Raw genomic sequence first — 12,142 nt, 5'->3', positions numbered from 1 at the left:
CAAAACAAATGTAAATGACAAAAATGACCATCATTTTTTAACTATTGAAATGAGTTAAATTGAATGGTTGAATTGTCCCATGGGACGAGTTGTCCATCCAACAGCCACATTTGCCTATCCCGGGTCCTTGGGAGGGACTCGACAGCTGGACAGAATCGCCAAATCCAGCCTAAACATCTGGCTGACCAACCCCGAGAAAGAATCACTCTTTACCGTCAAGACATCCTGCAGGGAATCCAAATTGGGAGCCTCGGACAGCAAGGCGGTGAGCATGGTGTTGCAGGTGGTCACCATCTGGTCATAAAAATCCTAGAAGGAGAAAAAGAATATCTAAAGGAAGAAGTGGTGTAAAGGAAGAAAGAGGAAGAAATCCAGGGCTGGGGAACTTATGGCCCTTTTAGGACGACTGGTGGACTGCAACTCCCAACAATCCTGAGCCAGCCACGGACTTCTGGGAGTTGAAGTCCACCCTTCTGCAATCAACGGAGCGGCCCGTCTTGCAGGGCTGGTTTTTCTTCCAGAGTTGGAGGAAATGCTTTCTCGGCTGAACACGAGGAACAAAAGGACATTGGGCTCGATGGATGGATCCAGAGTTTTGGAGGAGATTTTGAATCATGCTTATTTCCAGGTGGATCTCAGATGGCTTGGCTCCATCTGGACTGCTCACCTGAGTTTGAGCTGGTTGTCCTGGGCTGTTCACGTTCAGTTTTGTCACCAGGTAAGCCGGCAAGGAAAACACCTTCTGGATGCTTTTTCTCACCACTTTAGACCTCATCTCGGAGTTCAAGGGGGGCTTCATACGGCTGATGAAAGACGAGAAAAGAGGAGGAGGGTGAGAAGATCATAGACTCATTAGGCTAAAAGGGACCTCGGAGGTCTTCTACTCCAACCCTTGCTTGATGGTCCTTAAACCATCCCAGTCATATGGTTGTCCACTCTTTTCTTGAAAACCTCGAGGGATGGAGCACCCCCAACTTCTGGAGGCAAACTGTTCCACTGATGGATTGTTCTCGGTGTCAGGAAATTTCTCCTGGATCTCTCTTTGATAAGCTTCCATACATCGCTTCTCATCATGCTCTCAGCTACTTTGGAGAGGAAGGTGACCTCCTCCTCTCTGTGAGAGCCCCTCAAATATCAGAAGTCCCCTCATCATCCTGGTTGCTCTTCCCTGCACTCTTTCTAGAGTCTCAACATCTTTTTTATATTGTGGTGACCAAAACAGGATGCAGGATTTCTCTCTCTCTCCCTCCCTCCTTCCTCTGTCTCTCTCTCTGTCTCTGTCTCTCTCTCTCTCGGCAGGTACATACCTCATGCAGGTGATGGTGATGATCGCTTGATGGAGATTTTCGATGGACAAGGGTTTCGCGGGCTCATCTTCAATGACTTCCTGAAAAGAGAAGGAAACCCATCTAAGAAAGAACCTGAGATATGGCCACCATCCAGCTGGCCCTCTTCCCAGCCCTACGCTTTTTCTGGTTGACACAGGAAGTCCCCAGCTTACAACTGGTCACTTAGCCACCATTTAAAGTTTTGAGGGATCTCTCCAGGACTACTTATGACCCAGATGCCAAGTTCCGAGAGGCGCCCCTTCCTCAGCGATCCTGTGACCCCATTTCGGTCACTTGGCCACCAGCTTGCATTGATGGCAGTTTGCAGCGTCCCGTGACCATGATTTAAGTCAGGGGTGGGTAACTGTGGCCTCTTGATGACCTATATAAAATTGGGAAGCCAGATTCCCTTAACAGCCGTGCGATTAACTGAACGAAAATGATTCGGCTTACAACGGTGGCAAGACAGGTCGTACAATGGGCAGAATTCCCTTAACAAATGTCCCACTTAGCAACAAAACCTTTCAGGCTCCATTGATTGGCATTCAATTCGGTTCAAATTCACTTCCAAAAAGAAAGACGCCCAGGAGCACCTGCCTCCCTCCCTCTCCCCACTTACAACGATGTTTGTGACCAGTTCCTGTTTCTGGGGCAAATCGAGGTCTTGCCTCCTGCTGTTGGCAACAGCTTTGGTGATCATGATGATGGACCTCATGAAGGCTTTCTTCAGCCCTTCGTCCTGGAAAACCCCAGTGGGAATGAAAAGAAACCAGAAGGAAGAGGATGTATTTATTTATTGAAACCTTTACGTAGCCGATTGTCTTTGGTTGAACTCTGGGGGCCCCCAATCAAAGCATCCCTGGACACTCTGGGTTCTAGTCCCACTTTAGGATGAAAGGCAGCTGAGAGACTTTGGGCCAATCACCAGGAGATGGTGAGTTCTAGTCCTCCTTAGGGAAAAAGGCCAACTGTCTTTGGGCCAATCACCAGGAGACTGTGAGTTCAAGTCCCGCCCTAGGCACGAGAGCCAGCTAGGTGAGTTGGGGCCAGTCTCAATCCAAACACGTCACAGAGTTGTTGTGTGGAAAGGAAGAAAGAGTGTAATGCATGAGCGCTGCCTTGAGGATAATAAATGCAACAAGACCATAGATTCTCCTCCTCCTCCTCCTCCTCCTCCTCCTCCTCCTCCTCCTCCTCCTCCTCCTCCTCCTCCTCCTCCTCCTCCTCCTCCTCCTCCTCCTCTCCCACAACATGCTAGTTGGGTCATGAAATGTCTTTAAGAAATCAAACAAGCTAAGGACTCCGGATTATAATTGTTCTTGTGATTAAACTCAGCATTAAGAGAAGTAGAGGGTGGAAACCTGCCTACCTTTTTCATGCTGGAATACTGATAGAGTATTTCTGAGACAATGTTGTCCAGGAAAGGCATCATGTCCTCTACTTGCGCTCCCAGGACTGCCTGGCCATAGCAGAGTATTAATGTGGTCCGAATCCATCTCTCGGAGAGAGTCTGTGAGTCCTGTCAGTCCAAAGACGAGGGGGTCAAACTCTTTCCCAAAGCACCAGAAGACAAGACAAGAAGCAATGGATGGAAACTGATGGAGCTTCTTAGTCATCCAGGTCACGGTTGCCCCAAAGGGGCTTTTTCCAAAGGCAACTGGACTTTGTTTTTCCTTGAAGAGGTTTCGCTTCTCATCCCAGAAGCTTCTTCAGGTCTGACTTTGGTCAAAAGAGAAGAAGCTTTTTGGATGAGAAGCGAAATGTCTTCAGGAAAAAACCAAGCCCAAGCCTTTGGAAAAAGCACCTTTGGGTCTACTCGAGGTGTTTGTTGGGGCAGCTCCTAATCTTCTCTAGCCTTATAAAATAGTTCTCCAGGAGATGGAGATGGAGAATTTCAGCACCACCTACATCCTCAGCGCTGGTCTCTGGTCTACGAGATCTATGACTAATCTGAGGAGACCTGACAGCCTGGAGCCGAAGTCCTTCTAAGCACATTGGACTTTCCTTCCCAGAATCCCCCAGCCTCCTTTTGTACTGAGTTTCAGACCTTGCAACCCCATCCCTGGTCTTACCTCAATGGGGGCTTCTACTGCAAACGGTCCTCTTGTCTGCCTGAACTGGCCAGCCTCCTCCAGGGCCACCAAAATCTCAGGCAGGTGGCAAAAGGATGCCATTCGAATGGATTCCGAGATTCCCTAGGCAAAGCGATGTTTGTGAATTAGGACATTTATTGATTTATTGGTTTGATTTATATGCCACCCTTCTCCGGAGACTCAGGGTGGCTTACAATGCGTTAAGCAATAGCCTTCATACTTTTGTATAGACCTGCTTAGTAGGGCTTTCGCCCCCCCCCCAAGCGGTGTTCTTTTTTGTACAAAGTCAGCTTATTGCCCCCACAATCCGGGTCCCCATTTTACCTACCTCGGAAGGATGGAAGGTTGAGTCAACCTTGAGCCTGGTGAGATTTGAACTCACAGTAATTGCCGGCAGCTGGCAGCTAAGTGCTACTTAACAGCACTTTAGTCCGCTGCACCACCAAGGCTCTTATTTGCACCTAACCCTTTGTCTTTACCTTCCGCTTTCTCCTCCCCTTCTCCACCTCCTGCTCCTCCTCCTCTCTGCAAACCCCAGGCCCTTCTAGCACTGATGAAATTACCTAGCTGGCTAATGAAATGTCTGCAACAAAACAACCAAGCACAGAGAGCACCAAGGACCCCACAGTCCTCCTCCTCCTCCTCCTCTCTGTAACCCCCATTCTCTTCTAGCACTGATGATGTTACCTAGCTGGGTAATAAAACATCTACAGGAAAACAACCAAGTTAAGAGAGCACCAAGGACCCCACAATTCTCCTCCTCCTCCTCCTCCTCCCTTCACCTCTATTCTGCAAAACCTGTTCTCTTCTGGCACTGATGAGGTGACCTAGTTGGGTCACTAAACGTCTGCAAGAAAACATCCAAGCTCAGAGAGCCCCAAGGACCCCACAAAGATGGAGGTCTCAGCCCCCGCAGGCATCCCACTGCCACTCACTTCTCGGTCTGTTTCTTCCTGGAGTGAAAAACTTAGAAGGCTTTGGAGCTGTTCCATCACCAGGTCCTTCTGTGTTGAGTTTCGCAGTTTAACGCCATAATATTTGTAGAGGCTAATCTGAAGGTGGGAAAAAGAGTCCGTGAGTCCTAGGGAGCTCCACCAAACGGCCAGGAAAAGGAAATATAGGAGAAATTATGATCAAAAAAGGACTCCGTGTGGTCAAGCACACGGAAACTGGTCCTGGGTGACCTGATCAGGGAGATGGGCAGCATACGAATCTAATAAGTCAATAATTGCCATTTTGACTTTCTTCTTCTTCTTGAAAAGCTACTTTAACCCCCCTTCCCCCATCCCCATAGGTGCCCTTTGCTGATTCTCTGTTTGGCCGTCCTGAGATCCTTTATGGTTTCTGTGGAGATCTGGCAGCTTCATCTTTTTACATGCATTAGCTCTCCGTGGTGGATTGGGACAACTTGCCATGGCCCTCTTGGCTTGGCCAACTAACCATGGCCAACTAGCCATGGCCTACTTGCCGTGGCCAACTCACCAGGGAACAAGAGTTACACTAATAGCAGGGTTCCAATACCTCCAGGGTTGCCAAAAAGAGGAGGGGGTCAGCCTATTCTCCAAAGCACCCGAAGGCAAGACAAGAAACAATGGATGGAAACTTATCGAGGAGAGAACCAATCTAGAACCAAGGAGAAACTTCCAAACAGTGAGAACAATTAACCAGTGGAACAATTTGCCTCCAGAAGTTGTGGGTGTTGCATCACTGGAAGCTTTTAAGAAGAGATTGGACAACCATTTGCCTGAAATGGGAAAGGGTTTCCTCCTTCAGTAGGGGGTTGGACTAGAAGACCTCCAAGGCCCCCTTCCAAGTCTGTAGTTCTATTAATCATTGTCTGTCTAATATTGAGGAAATGGTGGAACAGAAGCATCAAAGAAAGGAGGCCTCAAAGGAGGGACAAATGAAACATAAATGACAAATGTTAAAATGATTTTTAACATTATTGGAGAGAACGGAATGGTTGAATTAACCCGCGGTGAGTCTGCTGTGGCTCGTGGGCAGCCACGGTGAGTTGGCCATGGCAAGCTGTCCTCTTCTGATGTTGCATCTAAGATAACTGCGGCCCTAAAAGTGTAAAACCTCCGCATATTTACCTTGTCTTTAGACAAGACCTGGGACGTGCTTTGCTTCTGGTCGATGGGCGGCAATGCGCTTGTTTTCCTCCTGGGCAGTTTGTGGTCTGAAGGAATCTGCTTTGCCAACAACAACAAGAACAACAAAAAAGAAGTTGTGAGAAAGTGAAGGAGCAGAGGAAGGAACAGCTTTCTGTGTGTTTCCAAGGGGAGGATTGGTTTCCCTTCTGCGTCCGGATGCATATTATAAGTAATTTGACTTTTCTAGCTGGGACAGACACGAAGCACGTAACAAGGACCATCCGGATTGTATCAGCTGGAGCTGAGGCAGCTTTTGAGATGAACGGTTGGAAAATCTCTGCCACAAATTGTGAGAACTTGATTTATCACCATTTATTGTTGTGGCCCTCCAGCAGCCGAATCAGAGGAGGAGGAGGAGGCGTGGGAGTCAGGGCCAGCATCAAGGCAACCTGAGAGCTCCGAGGGGGAAGAGGGAATGGGGCTGGCAGAGAGAGAGACAGAGGAGGAGCCTGGGCCATCCGTCAGCCCTCAGATGGTGAGTCAACAGACTGCAGGTCTGGAGGTGGATGAGGAAGAGGAGGAACATCTGGGTCCAGTGCCTGACGCGCGGATACACAGAAGGCAGAGGAGAGGAGAGCAGTGAAAATCTATGGGCCGGTCCTTGGGACAGACGAGCCACCACGGCTAGCGAAGCCCCTCCCTAGCTCTGGGGATAAAAGGCAGGGGGCGGAGATGAATAGATGTGGCAGACAACGATTCTTCTCCCTGCCGGATGGACTTGTTAGCCTGCGGTGAGAGAGAAACTTTTTGTCGGGGCTGCTGGCTCTCCTCATAAAGGAATCTTTGAGTTCACTTCAGAGGGTTTGTCGTCTTTGGGTCAGAACATTTATTTACTGACTGTTCGAAGTTATAACGGGTAGTTTACAACTGAAAAAAATGGACTGTTTCTCACACTCAGGACCATTTCGCATTTCCGTGGCATGCAGAGAGCTTCCGGTCCCTGTTGTTGCTGCCCAGCATTCAGTGCCAGACAGTGCAACAGGGCGGATGGTTGTCTTGTAGGTCTTAGATTTAAGATGGGTGGCCATTCGTCTGTCCAGTAACACACTGGTGAGTTCTCGCCAACGTATCCAGGCTGCATTCTCCTTTGCTCTCACCTCGCCATTGATGTCACCATTGACATTGGAGGTGGGATCCCAGATACCAAAAAATGTCCACCTTCTTTAGGTTTTCTCCATTGATTTGAAGCATTCCGGGGTGGTGACAGTCCCTAAGTACCCAGTCTTGATGTTGAGGTGGAGTCCAAAATGGTTGAGGCGATCATTCCATGGTCGTTCCATGATCCTTCCAGCAAGGACCCCATAGTTCAGCAAATTCTCCATAACTACATTTGTCTACTTTTGGGATAAATGATCTCCACCGAGGCAGCCCTGGCTTCTGGACCCTCTCCACGATGGACCTCAGGGCCCACCGCGACACAAACCCAGCTGCTTACCTGGAAAGGACGAAGATGGTCCAAGATGGTCTCTAATATTTCTCTCTCGTCCATCAGATCCAAGATTTCTTTGACGGGTCTGCCTTTCAATGGCTTCCTGCTCTCCCATAAGTTTCTGAAGCACTCGTCCGAGAGTTCTGAGAAGAAGAGACAGACAGAGATTGATGGGCAATTCGACAGGACAAGCCTTCTCAAAGCAGAGAGAGACAAGGAGTGCGTAGTGGATCACCAGGCTGAGCCTGAGGGAGGGGTCAAATATGTCAAAAGTCTCGAGGCCCTGATCTTCCTGTCCTTAGACAACCATCTTATATATGGAATTGGAATTTTTTATTGCTTTGAAATTTCATGATGTTGTAATCTTATAATTTAAATCTAGCCTTTGAAAAAGGCTAAGAGGGAGGGGTCTTTCCTCACCTCTGAGGGTAAGATGTTCCCTAATACAGTGGCAACGGTAGAGAAGACCCTCTTCCTAGACCCCACAGTCGAAACTCTTTGACTGATGGAGTCTGCACCATAACGTCCCTACCTGATGAAGGATGATTGCAGGATTTGGATTTGGGTAGTCGAGGAAAAGGAAGGAAGGGTGTACTAGTGACATGAGAGCAGTCTTCCAGTATTTGAGGGGCTGGCACACAGAGGAGGGGGTTCAACTTATTTTCCAAAGCACTAGAAGGTAGGAAGAGAAACTTATTGCTTAATGCAATTGGTCTCTGGAGAAGGAAGACCTCTAAGGTCCCTTCTGGCTCTGTCCTGATGGATTGATTGATGGATGGATGGATGGATGGATTGTGTGGGGTGGGCTGATGTGATAGGACAAGGCTGGTTCCATAGGTAGCCCAGCCCTGTAGCGTCTATACCTGGATACGAAGGCAGGAGGGCGACTGGAGAGCGTTTTCTCCCCGGAGCCCTTTCCCTCTCGGGCCTCCTTGGCAAGGGAGGGGGCTCCTTCAGGCCAGCCTTGATCTCCCCCTGAGGAGCCCTCGGAGGGGTCCTGGCAGTTGTCCTGCACAGTAAATCGGGCAGCACCAGTGCTGGAGGCTGCACCTTGTTCCTCATGTCTACTGGAGCTGGTGAACCCTTTACAAGAAGGGGCAAGACCTGCGTGGTTCTTTGAGTGGCCGAAGAAGTGGATGGGTGTGAGCCAGAGAAGTCAGCTTCTTGACTCTTCCACTGCCGTGGGTCATTATTCGTAATTTGTGGATGGGACTGCTTGCTGTCCTCCTTCTTCAAGAAGGGCAACTTTTTTAGCATGTGGTCCATCCTCTCGTGAAGAGGGAGTTCTTGAACTGGATGGAGATCCTGTCAATAAAGGAGAAGTTTTGTAACTCCAGATTGAAAGGAGGGGTCCTTGGTGCTCCTATCTATTTATCTATCTATCTATCTATCTATCTATCTATCTATCTATCTATCTATCTATTTATCTATCTATCTATCATCTATCTATCTATCTATCTATCTATCTATCTATCATCTATCATCTATCTATCTATCTATCTATCTATCTATCATCTATCATCTATCATCTATCATCTATCTATCTATCTATCATCTATCTATCTATCTATCTATCTATCTATCTATCATCTATCTATCTATCTATCTATCTATCTATCTATCTATCATCTATCTATCTATCTATCTATCTATCTATCATCTATCTATCTATCTATCTATCATCTATCTATCTATCTATCATCTATCTATCTATCTATCTATCATCTATCTATCTATTTATCTATCATCTATCTATCTATCTATCTATCTATCATCTATCTTTCTATCTATCTATCATCTATCTATCTATCTATCTATCTATCATCTATCTATCTATCTTCTATCATCTATGTATCTATCATCTATCATCTATCTATCTATCATCTATCTATCTATCATCTATCATCTATCATCTATCATCTATCATCTATCATCTATCATCTATCATCTATCTATCTATCTATCTATCTATCTATCTATCTATCTATCTATCTATCATCTATCTATCTATCTATCTATCTATCTATCTATCTATCTATCTAGTTGTCTATCTATCTATCTCTATTTATCACATGTTCTTCCTGGGTCAAGAAGCTCAGGCTGCCCAAGGAGCTGCTGATGTACAGAGGAATTTGGGAGTCTCTCCTTTGTACCTCTACAACTGTCTGGTTTGGCACAGCAATCAAACTAAAAGTCCCCTAACGAGAGAAGACGGCAAGGAAATTACAGGCAGCAGAGAGAAAGCAGAGTTGCTTAACTCGTTCTTTGCATCGGTCTTCATGCAAAAAGAAACTATAGCCGTTAACCTACCAACAACGTAACTGTGAAAGACAGACTAGAAATAAAAGTTGAAAGGCTTCAGCGAGGTATTTGACAAAGTAGAACACTCCCCTCCGCTCTGCTCTGTTCTACTCTGCTCAACACAACTCAACTGAACTCAACTATCCTCTCCTCTCCTCAACTCTCCACAGCTCCCCTCTCATCCCTTCTGCCTTTATATCTCTGCCCCAGGGGCTGTGACATCACCGCATTATGTTCTCATGGGGGACAGCTGGTGTCATGACCCAAGGGGCCTCTTACTCCCCAAGATAATAGGGATGGGATATGGAGGGTCCCCTGGATAACCCCCTTGATAACATTAGCGACATTATGGGGAGCAAAGCTAGGGGTCACTATGGAATGACCCACTGTGATGGTGTCCCTCAACGTGCTAGATCTCAAAAGAACCTAACCAAGATTAAGGCTGATCAACTTTGTTCTTTGATTGGCTAAGTCTGCCACTGAGCATAGGACTAAAACATTCCAAATTAGTAAGGGAGTAAGGCAAGGTTGCCCCCTATCCCCTTTATTGTTTATTTTGGCCTTAGAAGTTCTTTTACGGAAAATTAGAATTAATGAGGAAATAAAAGGACGGAAGATCAGGAAGGAAATTTACAAGACGCAAGCATTTGCAGACGATGTAGCCTTAATCCTTGAAGACCCCATAGAATCAGGACCAAAAGTGCTAGAGGAATTAAGTAAATATGGAGAGGTGGCAGGCTTCACATTGAACAAAACCAAAACCAAAGTATTGATTAAGAATACAACTGAGAGACAGAAAAACAAGTATTAGGACTACAGGTTGCCAAAAAAATTAAATACCTAGGAATTTGGATTATATCAAGATGTTCGACCTTAAAAGACGACAATTATACTCCCCTAATTAGGAAGATGAAACAAGACCTTGACAGATGGAAGAAATAAGATGATCACTTTTGGGCAAGATAGCCACAATTAAGATGAATATTCTCCCCAGAATACTATTTTTATTCCAAAACATACCGGTAAATTTAGAGAAAAAGTTTTTTTTAGAATTAGACAAAATCATCAGAGAATTTATATGGGAGGGGAAAAAACCGAGGTTTTCTATTAAAATTTTAAGGGGCAAAAGAGATATAGGTGGATTTGGACTCCCCGATTGGGAAATATATTACAGGGCAGCTAAGCTAGTCTGGATAAGAGATTGGATCACCCTGGAAAATGAGAGGATTCTTACCCTAGAAGGCCACGATTTGCAGAAAGGGTGGCATGCCCACATTTGGGATGTAGAGAAGAAAAGGAAGACATATTTCCATAGACATAAAATTAGAGACTCATTGATACAAACATGGACCCCGATTAGGCAAAGATATTACAAAAAAATTCCAAGTTGGCTCTCAACGATGGAGGCCCTGATCCACCCCAATAGATGGAGGATGGAGAAAATGGGCAGATACAAAGATATCTTAGACAAAGGAGGGAATCTTAAATCAAATGATACTTTACGAGAGCAAGGAATAACTTTAGATTGGTGGACCTATTCACCAATAAAATCTAGATATCAGAAAGACAAAGAACAATACGGTTTAGAACTTGGATCAAATGGATTGGATAAAGTCCTGATGGGAACAAATAAAAAGATTCTGGCCAAACTATACAACTATTTATTAGGTGATGACAAGTCCGAAGATATCACAAAGAATCAAATAAATGCATGGGAGAAAAATATAGGGCGTGATATAAATTTTGGGGAATGGGAGGAGGCATGGAATAGGAATCTTAAATTGACTACAGCTGCGACATACAAGGAAAACCATTATAAAATGCTACATAGATGGTATTTAGCCCCGGCCAGACTAGCAAAGATATACCCTAATATACATCCTAATTGTTGGCAATGTGGCCACGGTCAAGGCACCTTCTTTCACATGTGGTGGACATGCCCGGAAGCGAAAGGATATTGGAACAAGATCAGGAGATGGTTATATGAAATAATTGGCGAAGATATTGAATTAACACCAGAGATATTTCTCCTGGGAATAGTAAAGAAGCCATATGGAAAGGAAAAGATACATTTAATGATCCACATAATTAGAGCCGCCAGATTGGCATACGCACAGTACTGGAAAGAGAAAACCCAACCACCAGAAGAGCTCACAATTAGGAAAATATTGGAGTGAGCAGAGATGACTAAATTAACTCATGAATTAAACGATGATGAGAAGTCAGTTTATTATATTGTGTGGGAAAGGTGGTACAAGTGGATGCATGATAAAATGAAAGAAAGACCTAAAGGTGTGTTAAATAACGGTAAAAAGTGATTTGAAATATCACCAAGTATTATTGATGTATATAGTTAAAACACTGCACATCTGATACTAACTGAAAATGTCAGTACACTTATGTTTTTTTTTTCTTTTTTGTAAAAAATCTCAATAAAGTTTCTCAAAAAAAAACACAAAAAACATTAGCAACATTATGGGGAGCAAAACTAGGGGTCACTATGGAATGACTCAGTGTGATGGTGTCCCTCAACGTGCTAGATCTCAAAAGAACCTAACCAAGATTAAGGCTGATCAACTTTGTTCTTTGATTGGCTAAGTCTGCTACCGAGCTTGGTTTTTTAATTTTTCTTATTATGAGATATGAGATATATGAGATATGATATACTGGTGTAGGGTTTCCTGCATGGGCAGGGGGTTGGATTAGGAGACCTCCAAGGTTCCTTCCAACTCTCTAATTCAATTCTATTCTATTCTATTCTATTCTATTCTATTCTATTCTATTCTATTCTATTCTATTCTATTCTATTCTATTCTATTCTATTCTATTCTATTC

General features: G+C 45.1%; 1 protein-coding gene across 1 annotated transcript in view; it reads right to left on the bottom strand.

The window, feature by feature from the left end:
• LOC139322429 (maestro heat-like repeat family member 5) overlaps positions 1-12,142 on the bottom strand; it is a 32,515-nt gene that overhangs the window by 17,286 nt on the left and 3,087 nt on the right. Inside the window, exons 3-12 of the mRNA XM_070951528.1 lie at positions 7,870-8,311; positions 7,013-7,149; positions 5,518-5,613; positions 4,357-4,473; positions 3,401-3,523; positions 2,698-2,847; positions 1,948-2,067; positions 1,308-1,387; positions 668-803; positions 214-309 (exon numbers count right to left, since the gene is read on the bottom strand). Of these exons, the coding sequence (XP_070807629.1) occupies positions 214-309; positions 668-803; positions 1,308-1,387; positions 1,948-2,067; positions 2,698-2,847; positions 3,401-3,523; positions 4,357-4,473; positions 5,518-5,613; positions 7,013-7,149; positions 7,870-8,311 (1,497 nt within the window). The remainder of the gene's footprint in view (positions 1-213; positions 310-667; positions 804-1,307; positions 1,388-1,947; positions 2,068-2,697; positions 2,848-3,400; positions 3,524-4,356; positions 4,474-5,517; positions 5,614-7,012; positions 7,150-7,869; positions 8,312-12,142) is intronic.

The sequence above is a fragment of the Pituophis catenifer genome, unplaced genomic scaffold, assembly GCF_029215685.1.
Source record: "Pituophis catenifer annectens isolate HBS135680 unplaced genomic scaffold, rPitCat1.0.hap2 SCAF_10, whole genome shotgun sequence".
Lineage (NCBI taxonomy): Eukaryota > Metazoa > Chordata > Lepidosauria > Squamata > Colubridae > Pituophis > Pituophis catenifer.
Note: the sequence above shows the minus strand (reverse complement) of the source record. Positions and strands in the feature narration are given on the sequence as shown.